The sequence below is a fragment of the Seriola aureovittata genome, chromosome 15 (assembly GCF_021018895.1).
Source record: "Seriola aureovittata isolate HTS-2021-v1 ecotype China chromosome 15, ASM2101889v1, whole genome shotgun sequence".
In the NCBI taxonomy this organism is placed as follows: Eukaryota; Metazoa; Chordata; class Actinopteri; order Carangiformes; family Carangidae; genus Seriola; species Seriola aureovittata.
Window position 1 is genome coordinate 11775766 of NC_079378.1, and position 13052 is coordinate 11788817.

At 40.6% G+C, this 13052-nt stretch overlaps 1 protein-coding gene across 1 annotated transcript in view; it reads left to right on the forward strand.

Annotated features, from left to right (window-relative positions):
* rapgef6 (Rap guanine nucleotide exchange factor (GEF) 6) overlaps nt 1–13052 on the forward strand; it is a 144191-nt gene that overhangs the window by 100672 nt on the left and 30467 nt on the right. Inside the window, 6 exon segments of the mRNA XM_056398160.1 lie at nt 1055–1207; nt 2530–2694; nt 4106–4213; nt 4692–4895; nt 6647–6755; nt 6882–7125. Of these exon segments, the coding sequence (XP_056254135.1) occupies nt 1055–1207; nt 2530–2694; nt 4106–4213; nt 4692–4895; nt 6647–6755; nt 6882–7125 (983 nt within the window).

Consider the following 13052-nt stretch of genomic DNA (forward strand, 5'->3'; position numbering starts at 1 on the left):
GATACATTTCCCCTAAAGACAAAAGTTTTTGTTGCACTGACATATCGTTGACTCCAGTGTGTGTCATGGTGCAACTAGAAACAATGTTGAATTTATTTTAAATAGCGTGGTGTTTCCACTGTTCCCAAAACAGTCATGTCTTGATAATCACAAGAAGGATGTGTGTTTTGTTTTTAGTCTTGCCCTGCTTTACCCCATTATGCAATATTTGCTTCACAAGAATAGCAAAGTAAAGCCATGTGCTCATTTCTTCTTTTTACTATGGACTAGAGGTTTGCAGAGAGTTGAATTTTTGCCTCTCTGTCATTTGTTATGAAAGCTGAAATTTGGAGAGCAACGATAGCATTGCTTTTGGATACCTTTTAAAATACAGAATCTTGCCTACCAGTTAAGTCACAGGCCTATTGCACATTTTCATGAGATGCTGTATTTCTCAAATCATGTTTACTAATAGTCTTACAGGTTTATCACAGAAAGCTAGTCTTAATATAGAGATGTGTGGTGTTTAAGTTCATTAGGTAAAAAAAAAGCCTAGCTTGTGCTTGTGGTAACTCTGTCTCTCAGTCCAAAGTTCCCAGTTCCTCCAACACAGACATCATTTCCTGTCTTAAGATACATAGGAAGTTCTAGAGTTCGAGCTTAACAAGGCAAATGCAGAAATTGATGATTTAGTCTGGGGAAGCACAGCAAGTAACAATGCTGTAGGATAGCGAAGAGTCATGTCCTTATGCGTTCTCTTCAGTGTGATACAACGGGAAGTTCGTTTAACTCCAGTGATATATTTTATTAAAGGATGCTTTTCTGAGAAATGGCTAGTTGAGAGGATTTTGGACCACCATAGGTACTTATGTCGAACCTTATTTAATGAAGTTTAGTTAGAGTGAGAAATAGTCTTGCTGGACCTTCCTCCCTTCGTGCGTCACTCCATCCCATGTCTCTCTCTGCCCACCCTCATGTTTCCTCTGTGCTGTTGTTTGAGTACCCGAATGTGGTGCAGAGCAGTGTTCTGCTCTACTACAAGTTCACCCGCTGTCCCCATGTCATCCTCGACCAGTTCGTCTGCATCGCCCAGGAGGACTACTGGCGGATCCTCAACCATGTGGAGAAGAACACACACAAGGTGGAAGAGGAGGGGGAGATTGTGATGGTGAAGGAACACCGGGAGCTTGACCGCAGTGGGACCAGGAAGGGACACATTGTCATCAAGGTCAGTGATTTTCAAGTGTTGTGTTGTTAGACTTTAAGGACCTGCCTGGAGATCGATCAGTGTTCAAGAAAGCATTTTGCTCCTCTGAAGTGTGAAGGGGTGAAGGGACTCAGGGTGGCTCGGAGTTCATAAGGTGACGTCCGACTGGTGTTTCACCCAGAGCTCAACCTTTTGTTAACTGACTTGATATAGAAATTCATTTAACCTTGTTCAAGAACAAATCCTAACAGAGATGAGAAAGGGAAGGTTTAATGTCCAAGATTAAGGTTAAGATGCATGCCAATAAGATAATAAGCATGTTTAATCTCACCCTAAACTTCGTCAAACATGACTAACATCTCAAATCAGAAATTCAAGTTATCGCCTTTTTTTCCATTATTGAATTGAACTGATTTGAGTACCACATCAATATGAATCGACCCTACCCTCACAGACAGTATCTTGCAAAAACATCAATGCAGCTGTCCTTTGTTCTTAGTTGATCATTGAGAGGCACTGTTAGCACTATTAGTGTTTGCCAGAGCGTTTTCTTGTCCGCTACATTGCAGTGCGCTCCAAGGCCTTTTGATCCTTTTCCTCAAGCCTCCCGAGGCAGCCAGGTATTGATTGGATAATGGGCCTGAATGATTCTTTTGGCCACCATTCCGGGGAAGGCGTTCGGCTCCAAAACACATCCACAGTGGAGATGAGTCAATTCACAAGTGTTAGCATTTCCGCTTCTGTTTTTGGCTTTGTTCTTTTTGTGTCAGACAAAAGTGGATGGCTTTCTAGTTTCTGTTCCCTGTCAGATGAATCGTTTCCCCCAGAAACCTCTGCTCTGGTGACATTAACAAACTCACTGAAAACAGAACAGTGGAGTTTATGTCTGGACGTTGTATATCCACTAATCAATTACAATCCTTAGACATAGAAATCAAGAATTAAGTCCCTGATATTACATGAATTCAGTCTCATACAAATCCTCTCCATCTGAAACCTCTGCAACAAAGTGTGAGTGTGTTCTTGTTGAAGAACTGTTCTGTGTGTGTGTGCGTGCGTGCGTGCATGCGTGCGTGTTTGTGTGTCTTTGTTTTATTGATTGGTGACTGACACTTTAGTTCAGTAGCTGGATCTTAGGTTCCTTGTCACTTTTATGATTAATGTCGATATAATTTATTCAAATTGGAGTGTGAATGTGCTCTTGTGCCTGCTGGCTTCCGTGCGTATTTGTGTTTTTGCCCTTGTGCCATTTCAGCTGACTTACATGTGCATGTATGAGTGTGCGCAGTATGTTTTTCTCTTGGTATCCTTATGTGTGTACGTGTGTTTATTATTCCCCCTAGGGAACCCCAGAGCGTCTGATCATGCACCTGGTGGAGGAACCGTCAGTAGTGGACCCCACCTACATCGAAGACTTCCTGTTGACCTACAGGACTTTCCTGTCAAGTCCCATGGAGGTCGGCAAGAAGCTGCTGGAGTGGTTCCAGGTGGACAGCCTCCGGGACACGGTGAGTGTGTGCGTGTGTGCATTTTCGATTCAATATGTGGGCGGATCTAAGAAAGAATACACAAATTTGTGTGTGTCTTCACAGGTGAAGTGTAATAAAGCAAAAGTTTTGAAAGTGTGTGTGTGTGTGTGTGTGTGTGTGTGTGTGTGTGTGTGTGTGTGTGTGTGTGTGTGTGTGTGTGTGTGTGTGTGTGTGTGTGTGTGTGTGTTGGGATAAGAGTAGACATCAAAGGTCAAGTGGAGTAGTTGGCTGGGATGTGAATGTTAAGGTGTGTGTGTGTAAAGACTGCAGGGTAACTTTAAATGGTGGTGCTTATGCGCCTCATGGCACTCCCTATGTTTTGTATTCATGCATGCTGATGGAAATTCATGTGTTGTGCCGCTCACATTCTGATCAATACAAGTTCTGCCAGCTCAGCTGTCCTTGAGCCCAGCAGCTATTTGTTCATGCCTGACACTCCCATTGTCCATAACTGCTTTAACCTAAGATTAGTCTTGTACTGTCAATAGTCTTTATGTGGTTGTCATTCAGGCTTATAATCTTCAGCTCCATTAAACAGGATCTAATCCTGTACAGAACGAGCAGGAAGAAAGTAACGAAATGTGGAGACAGGGGGAAACAGAGGGCATGAACAAGCAAAGGGAGAGTGGAAAGTGGACATTGATTGATGCTCTGTGTTGATGTATCGGTTGCCTCTCTCACCTTTTGCAAAGGTTAGAACAATGTTACCACCAGTCTAAATTTGCAGACATGATTGTTTTCATATGCTTTTTGCTCTAAATCTTTCTTTTAATTATTGTGGGGCAAAATTAAGTAGTTAATCAGTGGTTAAACATTTTCACTGCAGTTGTGCACATGGTCATTATTTAGCTTCCCTGCTGTTTTTAATGTGTTAGTAGCTACTGCAGAATTTATTGAATTATTTATTTATTTTTCCCAGAAAATAAAGACAGGCAAAGCTATAATTGGATTAAATGAAAGCATAAATCCACCTCTGCTTTCGGTCAGAGTAACAGATGAATTGTTTGGCAGAAATTAAAGATAGCATTAACCGATTTAACCATTACATAGTGATGAGAAATATTTGGCAATTTTTGGCAGCATGGCAACAAAATGAATAAGGAGAACTTCACAAGTATTCATGTTGTCAGGAATATAGCCTACTACAATGTCCTTGAGCAAAACACAGAATCCCCAGCAGGCAGGACTTAAAAATCACCTCTGACCCGACACCTACAGTAAAAACATTCTGCAAGAGCTCTCAACAAACATCTCTTCAACGCAGGTCATACTCAAATAATGAAAGGTCTTTGAAGAACTGCAGAGCGAAAATAAATTGTCACAGGAACTATGTGAACATGAGAATAAGATTTGTGTCTCAGCTGAATAAACCTCTCGCTGTTTCAAACAGGTAACGAGAATAGTGCTGCTGTGGGTCAACAACCACTTCAATGACTTTGAGGGTGACCCGGCCATGACACGCTTTCTGGAGGACTTTGAGAAACATCTAGAAGTAACAGTAAGTTCAGACTTCAGTCTATACTTAGTTTTTACCTTGTTGTCACTTTTTACCTAGCTTTGTTCACACAGTACATTATTCATTCTATTCTCTGGTGTTTTGCTCTTTGAATGTCTAGAACAATATATTTTTTCTACCAATATTCATTGTAACCTCAGCAAAATGTCACATCTCTTCTTCAGTTATTACTCTATTTAAACTATTTTAAATAGCAAGATAGCAAGATTCTCCAAAAAAATACTTTCTCCTCTTGTCTTTTCAGAATAGTAGCTCAGATCAAATGATTATTTGTCTTCTCATGCAAAAGAAAACCTTTTTTTTTTTTTTTTTAAAGCAGCTTTAAGCACTAACCACATGATTACATGTGCAAGTTGTTTTTACACCCAAAACACTCCATTGCACACCTTTGGAGACAAAAGGCAGTTTTAATGCAACACTCCTCAGGCTCATCATTTTCCCATTTCCCCTTCCTCGTCAGAAAATGAAGGGCCATTTGCGTTTGCTGAACATAGCGTGTGCAGCCAAGGCTAAGTGGAGACAGATCACTCTGCAGAAGGCGTCCAGGGAGTCGCCGCTCTACTTCAGCGTGCAGGGCGGCAGCGAGAGAGGATTCGGCATCTTTGTGGAGTCGGTGGAGGAAGGGAGCAAGGCCGCAGAGGCCGGACTCAAACGGGGAGATCAGGTGAGAGGAAACGATGCAGCATCATATGGTATAAAACAGTGCGGGAGTATATGGTATGATACATTGCTGTAAATCAGTCCCAAATTAGATGGAACCTTCAGGGCTGTGCATCCAAAAACTTCCCAGATGAATGTGGAATATTTTGGAAATAATTTATGTGAAACACAGACCGTGGACATGTTTCAACTAAATTACTGGATACAGTTGGAAAAATACATGTATGTACACTTCAGTCATAGTATGTAATGTTCTAAGCAGCAGAACTTCTCCATCCAGAGATGCATGTTTATGTTTGATGTCTAGAGTTGAGTCATCTACACAACAGAAGTGCTGATCTTTAATCACTTTTTGGGTTGTAAAGTCTCATGATCTGACCGGTCCTGCGGGCACAAACTCAGCAGTCTTATTCTCAGCATCTGATGCGACAGTGTGGTTAAACTCAATACACATGCACATGCACGTGCATATGCTGATTATCCATCTTCAGATCTATGGGAGGCTTTTATGTACGCACATAAATGTGTAACATGTTTAGACATTTCTGCAATTTTATTAAACCTATATCTTATAATATCACTCCAACTTGAACATCAATTTGTGTTTACTTGATCATTCATGAGGTGGAAAGTTCGCAAGACACACACCTGCCACTGTGACCAAAAAACAGTGAATTTGGTGAAAGATTCTTTGGTCTGATGATACAAAAAATTACGAAGCTCTGCCTCCACAGTAGGAAAACCAGGTATCCTTTAGGTAACCTGGCTGACAACATCCCCACTGTGAGGCATGGTGTTGATGATACCCTGCAGTATTTTTTTGCAGCAGGAACTTTGAGAATGGTCACTATTTACGGAATGGAAAAAAGAACCAGATACAGTAAATGGGAGGTTCTTAAAGATGACCTGCTTTCATTCAGCAGCTCAGCCGGGTGTTGAAGCTTGAACTGCACTAAAAAAAACTTTCAGAAGAGCACAGTTCATTAATGCACTCCATAAACTCTGCTGCAGCTTGAGGGGAACTGTAATGAGCTATTTGAACACGACATGTACATCCAACTACTAAGTTTTGTCCGGGGGTTAGGTGAAGTGTTGATCGAAAAACCATCATGACTGTCTTCAAAATATGGGATCCTGGACCTTTTTTTGTTCCCATCTATTGCCTTAGTTCAAATTCTTGTTCTTATGCGGAACTGTTGTGTGTTATCTTGATCAGGGACTCTTCACTCTTGATGTTGTTGACGGGCAAACAGTTAATAATACAAATTATAAATGATCACCACAGTATACTTTACGTTCCTTCCCTAAAGTATTTGATGCCAGTCAAATGCTTTCCTATTTATGATTCAAAAAATCGTATTTTGTCTCATACAGGAAACATTGTGCATGACTTCTTCTTTTTTTGTATATTAATTAGTGCAAACTACAGATTCATCGCTTCTAAAGGTGATGTGAAAAGATAGTTCGTCAAATCATGCTTGCCAATACTCCCACTGCTCTGCATACTTCCCTTTTTGTGTTATTTAGAGAGGACAGGATCCACATTGTTCACTATTTGCAGTTACTTACGGCTTACAAATTTGCTGAGTACAGAAACTTAATGTCATGACAGCAAACCAGAATATAAATGATGTATGTCAGATTTCAGGCAGGGATCATCTACAAGTTTGTTGTTTTAGGGGGGTTTTATTGTTCCCATAAAGTCAAGTGATTCAGTCCTGCTATAATTTTGTCATAACCTCTTGCTTGTTTCAGATCATGGAGATCAATGGTCAGAACTTTGAGAACATTTCTTTCTCCAAAGCCTTTGACATCCTGAGAAACAACACACACCTCTCCCTCACAGTCAAAACCAACATATTCGGTGAGTGACGTCAGAGTATTTGTACTCGCATACTTATGTACAGAGAGCAATACCCGCTGTAATATAAGTGCTAATCATTTGAGATTTGAGACCAATCCTCCTCTCTCTGTACCTCTGTCCATCTAGTCTTTAAAGAGCTCCTTAGCAGGATTGTACATGAGAAGAAAAATGGCGGCCCACACATTCCCAAGATCCAGGAGAAAAAAGGCAATCGCTTCTCCATCCCTGACCTTCCTGGAGACATGGAGTTCCCTACAGACCACAAGAGCACCAGGAAAATGAAGGCCAACACTGTGTCAGGAGGACGCAACAAGATCAGGAAGATGCTGGAGAAGACGCGCTTCAGCATACTGCCACCCAAGCCATTCAGGTAAGAGGCTTTATGTAAACATTGATAACTGTATTATCACAGGCAGTGCTTGAGTAAAGTGGATTAAAAGTAATATGGATTTTTAAAATTATGTCCAAACAAGCATTTGAGAGAGATGGACATTAAATGGTGAAGTCAAACAAAGCATCATTAAATGTATGTTACTGATCAGATGTGACATGTGGGTCGCAGCTAAAACTTCATGCCCACATACATCACAGAATTTTGAGGAAAATTTGAAATGGTCAGATAATGAGCCATAAACACAATATGGCGAGAGATTCATAAGAGAGCTTTAAAAGATGAGTAATGTGAGTTCAAGTGGATTTACACTCTACTTTATGCCTGAATCTGAGACCTCCTCAATGAAAACCACTTTAAAGCAAGTTGGCCGGGCCACAATCCTGTCTACTGTCTCTGCATCGGTATTGTAGCAAGCTGTGACCATCTGCAGACAGGAAATATTGGAGGCGTGAGCAGAAATCTAAGCTTCTAGCTCTCTGACTGAGCTGAACTGCTTATTGCATCCCACAAAGTGACTGAGAAACACATTTCAGCCTTCTCTCATGGCTTGCATGAGCAAGAAATGGAACAATTTCACCCAACTCTATCTATAATGTGTACCTATATTTTTTGGGTAATACACAGTAATATGCAAGTGCATCCCATTTCAAGCTCTGGTTGCAGGAGCGTTGCTCTGAAAATGTGGCACTTTCTTACTTACTGGCTTATTGCGATGCAGTACTCTTTAACTATCTTCATCTTCAGGTTCCAGCCAAATCACAAAAATGTAAAAGGCAGTATCATCATCATCATCATCATCAGCATCATCATCATGTAACCATTGTTGTTGTCATCCATAACTAGCCATTGTACTTGCAGCATCTGGAGCAATTGAAAGCAATCGTGCAGATAGAGGCTCACATTCAATATTCCACCCGTAACGTGCTGATACAGGCTTGATTTCATTTCATCATTTCATGCCTCTCCAGGCCTCATTAAACTCCATACTGTGTCAGTGCTGGGGAGAAAAGATGCTGTTCTCGCCCTGTCAATTACACAGCTAACTCACGCACTGTAAACCCACACACACACTTGCGCAGACACTGTCAGGCACATCTACGTCCCCTTACTGCAGCACTGCAGCGATTATGTCCACAAAGCAACACAGTTTGCATTAAAACTGATTGTGCTCTGTCTCATAACGCAATACGCCATCACGCGCCCATTGATCTGACTTAGTGCACAGCTTCCAAATGCTCTCTGCTGCGTTCTATTTATTGACCAAACAAGAGCTTTCATTGCTTTTATTTTGCTAGTTGGCACCATTGAAACAGTTCTTTGATTCAAAGAAATTGATGGCTGATTAAAAGGACTGGAGATGAGATGGGAGATTCAGGTCAATCTGGATTCATCAGTGCCTGTTGTAGGATGAAAATTTGAGGGGAGGCAATGTTGTAAAGTTGCCCACTGCATGTGTGAGTGTGTGCACGTGTGTGTGTGCAAAAGGTACAGGCTGTTCTGAGGATAGCATAATTTAAGATACCATGCAGTTTTCAGTACGCCCACACACACACACACACACACACAAACGCATGCACGCACGCACACACACACACACAACGGGACTCGCTGTCATTTTAAGGACACATTACATTAGCTTTCACAAAGATGCAACCTGTGACCACTGTTGCTATGGTACAGTCTCTCTCTCACAAAGGCAACTTTTTTTCAATGCTTTTGCTCACTTCTTAAATTCTGCCATCACCTGGCAACTTAAATTAAATAACCTTGTTTAACAGTTTAAAACTCTATTAAGATGCCTTTTCACAACTCTCACAACATGTACACAAACCCACTGCCTCTGCTGCTGCAATTTCTTCCCTTGGCCGACATTGTGCTCCACTTCAGACCAGGATTTTATATGACAAGGACACGCTGACTATAAACAAGTCGTTTTTCTGCCAAATTAAGATGTCAGGGCCTGTGTGCATCCACATTTACACACATCCCATATTGACTAAACCGGGTGATTTACATTCCACAGATTGGAAAGCAATAGACAGAGGTATTAGCCTGTAGTCAGTTTGTCTCAGAAGTCGAGGTGATTTAGTGAGATGATGATAAAACAGTAACCTCATGTCCCATAATGCCATTTTCATCCTCTGCACTTCTTCGTGACACAGTCACATGTACTAACCCTTGATGCATATCACAATAACTATTAGGTGGTTAAGTGTTTTTGCATCTCAGCATTCACTCAACAAGACAACCATATTTGGCTCCATGCTCACTGCACTACTGCTGCACTGCTGCTCCACTTGCAAGAAGAATTGTTCAGGAAATTATTACTCTGGTACAGGTGACTTAACTAGACTTAACTAGTAAGTAGAAATAGAAAGCAGCTCTGTCTATATTCATGAAAATAGGTTGTTGTTTCATCACTGGGGGAGGATTATTTATTATTTATATTGCTGAAAGCAGCATTGTATTGAAGCTTATTCCATGTTTACATCAGACCTTCAGTTTGAGAGGCGATACATCTGTCACAAAAACCTGTCAGACCTGCAGGAGGGGACAGAGCGAGGGACTTTATCAAGCTTTCACTGCCTCTGATATTACAAGGAAAAATAAAAAGCTCACTGAGACAGGAAGCCTGTTCTCTATGAGAGGGTGTTGATGAGATGAGAGAGAGAGAGCTGCTGAACTGAATGTACAGTCGGGGGTTGTGCTCCTGTGGCTGATCTGACTCTTCATTATTATGTGCTGTTTTGTAGGCGATTCCTATTCAGCTGTATTTACATTTGTGTAGATGATATTGTTAAATGAATAGAAGGAGCAAAAAGAGAGACCAGTGTCAGACCAGCTCCCACACCACTGACCATTTCAACAAGTGTTCATAAGAGTTTTCCTTTTTTATAGTATTGAGCTTTTTAAATTGTAACCAAATGTAATTAGAGCTGCAATTTTTACCCATTTAAATAATTGATTGATTGACAAACTGCTTTTTGACATTTAAAATAAATTTGTCAGACATTTTACAGACCAAACGATTTATCGAAAAATAACTGGCAAATGAATCGATAAAGACAATAGTTGTTAGTTGCAGCTCTAAAGGCAATATTATTCTTTTTTCAATTTGCATAAAAATCTGTAATTTCACCTAAATCTGCCCAGTCTGCTCTCCAACATTTAAGACACTTTGTCTCTCTTAAAAACTTCCTCATTAACATTTTCTATGTAGCAGTGCTCGGTAGTCCTGATGTGCTTCCTCTTACTAGATGACAAATCATTTTGTGTATTTTTTCTGAATGAAGTCAAACGGTTGCAGTGGATTTCCTCACTTATCCTGCAATTTCCTGTCATATGTTGTGTATAAATCTATGCTGGTGTTGTGAAAATGCAGTGTGTCCAAACTTTAGCTGTTGTGTACTCTGTCAAACCTACATGTATGTGTTGTTTTTAAGTGTGTGCAAGAAGAGGAGGCCTTGTCTTTCATACATAGGCTTTGTCGCTCTGTTGATCGCTGAATCACTTCACCAGAGCTCTGCTTCTGTTTTTTTTTTTCTGTTTTTTTTTTTCTTTTTTTTTCTTTTCAATGTTGTCTCTCTCCCGTTTGTCTCTGCTGCTTCAGGGGCCTGTTTGGGTAAGACCTCTTGTGTAACTCCCCATCCTCCAACCATTTGATTCAGTATCCATCTGCAGATGTGCACAACACAACAGGCAGCACACAAACACACACACACACACACACACTCATACACTTACCAGCTCCACTGACCTTCAACAACATGATTAGAGGACTGAATTTGAATTTCCTTCTCTTCAATTTTTTCATCCAAACTCCAATTAAACATACATTCACCACTTCTCTCTGGACTCGGCCTGAGACGTTATTCAGCCAAATGTATTCTGCAGGAATGTTGCAGAAAATATCCCAAGGCCTTAGTTTATTACACTAAATAGGAAAGAGGAGTGTTATTGCTACAGATGGTTTTAGTTTCTTGATGTTTAACTGTCAGCACTCCTGGCACACCTGGCCTCTCAGTAAATCAGGTGAATACCTGCATGCATAAGTTATCTTTTAATGCTTTTCCAAAGCTACACATCTTGTCTTTGTCATATTTACTGGTGTCATATTCAGTTAACTAATAAATCTTAAAAACTTTATCATAGCTAACTCATACTGAAGACAATTGGACTGTAATGAGGTGTCATTTGGTCCCTGCCTTGACCCCCATTGTTGCAAATGTGAATATGATTAAACTTGTGATACAGTGAAGAGCTAACAGTGCCGGTCTAGTCTTATTTGAGCCCCATGCTATCTGTATCAGGCTCGATTTTACCATTATCCTCTTTCTAATTCTTCTTTGTCCGTCTCCTCCATTTTGCACCACCCTGCATATTATTTAATCGATTCTGAACATTATTCTTTCCTTTTTTTCTTCTATTCATCATCTGCCCGTGACTCTTTGTATCATCCTTCAATCTTTTTTTCCACCTTTTTCTCTCTCTGAGAGAGAGAAAGTCTCCCTTCTCTTTCTTTCATCTTGCCGGCACAGTACCTGTCGACCGGTGACTCAAAGATTACAGAGGGTTTGCTACAGCAGCACACAGCTGTGTTAGTGGAAGCCCTGCATTACTGCACCATGTTCAGTACATATTGTACAGACACACACACCTAGAGGGAAGCTGCAATAAGTATGCAGGCAGGGTTAGATGAACTCTCCGTCTCAGACACTCCATTACAGACTGTGACTACAGCTCTAACAATTCATACGTACATATTTAACTGTGTGCAATGTGTATTTAACATCAATGTTCTTATTTTGTGTTTATAATCTGAAATACTAGCCATCTTTAAATTGATAAAGTCAATTCTAGCTGCCGTGTAAGCTCCTAAAAGTTTTAGATTAGCAAAAGCTGCCACCGCTCTCAAGCACGAAGGCGTTATCCAACCTTCAATCAGCCGCATTTGTCATCGGAGGCAGGGCTATTGACTCTGTGGGTTTGTCTCAAAAGAGTTGCCATTTCCACCACATGTATGCAGTATTCCGGCATTCTAATTAGGCCATTAATATAAAGGTTGATGTTTGCATTTCCCCGAGCGGGGCCGAGGAGCCAGGTAGAAAGACTCCTGTCTGTCAGGTCCAGTTTAGCCTCATAATGTGGCCAACAGCCGGACACACACATATGAGAACAAAAAGGGGAGACATGCTAACACACACAGATGTATGCAGAAGCTAAGAGCAGGGACACATTGTACAAAAGTACAAATAAAAACACCTGAGTTATGGGAAAACATCTGAATGAGCTGAAATACTCATGACTTGGTCGTTTCTTTTCATATGTGCTCATCTGTTTGCAATGTTTGTGTCTGTTTGCTTGTGTATACCAGTCTCATTGTCTCATGTGTCGTGTGTGTGTGTTTGTTTGGTGAACTTGTGTGTCTCTATCTGTGAATGTTCCTTATCAGTTACAGCCATTCATGAAACCGCCTCACAGATGAATTTCAGCTGTGTCACTGCTGCATATTAAAAGAAATATATAGTGATATTGATATATTGTGTTGCTATTCTGCAAGAGTAGACATTTCGATCAAATCTCGTGATATCTTTTTTTTCTGCAGTGTTATGAGTTGGGATTTTAATATGTTCTCCAGATGAAGGGAAAGGGAAATACACTCACTCTAATACCTGTGCTTAAAACTCATAATACAAGAGGGGGAAAAAAACATTCAGGAGCTTTTATGGAAAAATGTCTACTGCTGCAAAATAAAAGCTTAAAAGTTCATTTTAGAACATTAAGTTCGTCTTTGATGGAGAAAAATCTAATTTTCCTGTTCTTCTCTCTCTCTCCCTCATAATGTCACACCCTTTTTCTTTTAAATCATCCCTCTTCTTCCCCTCCCCGTCCCTCGTCTCCCT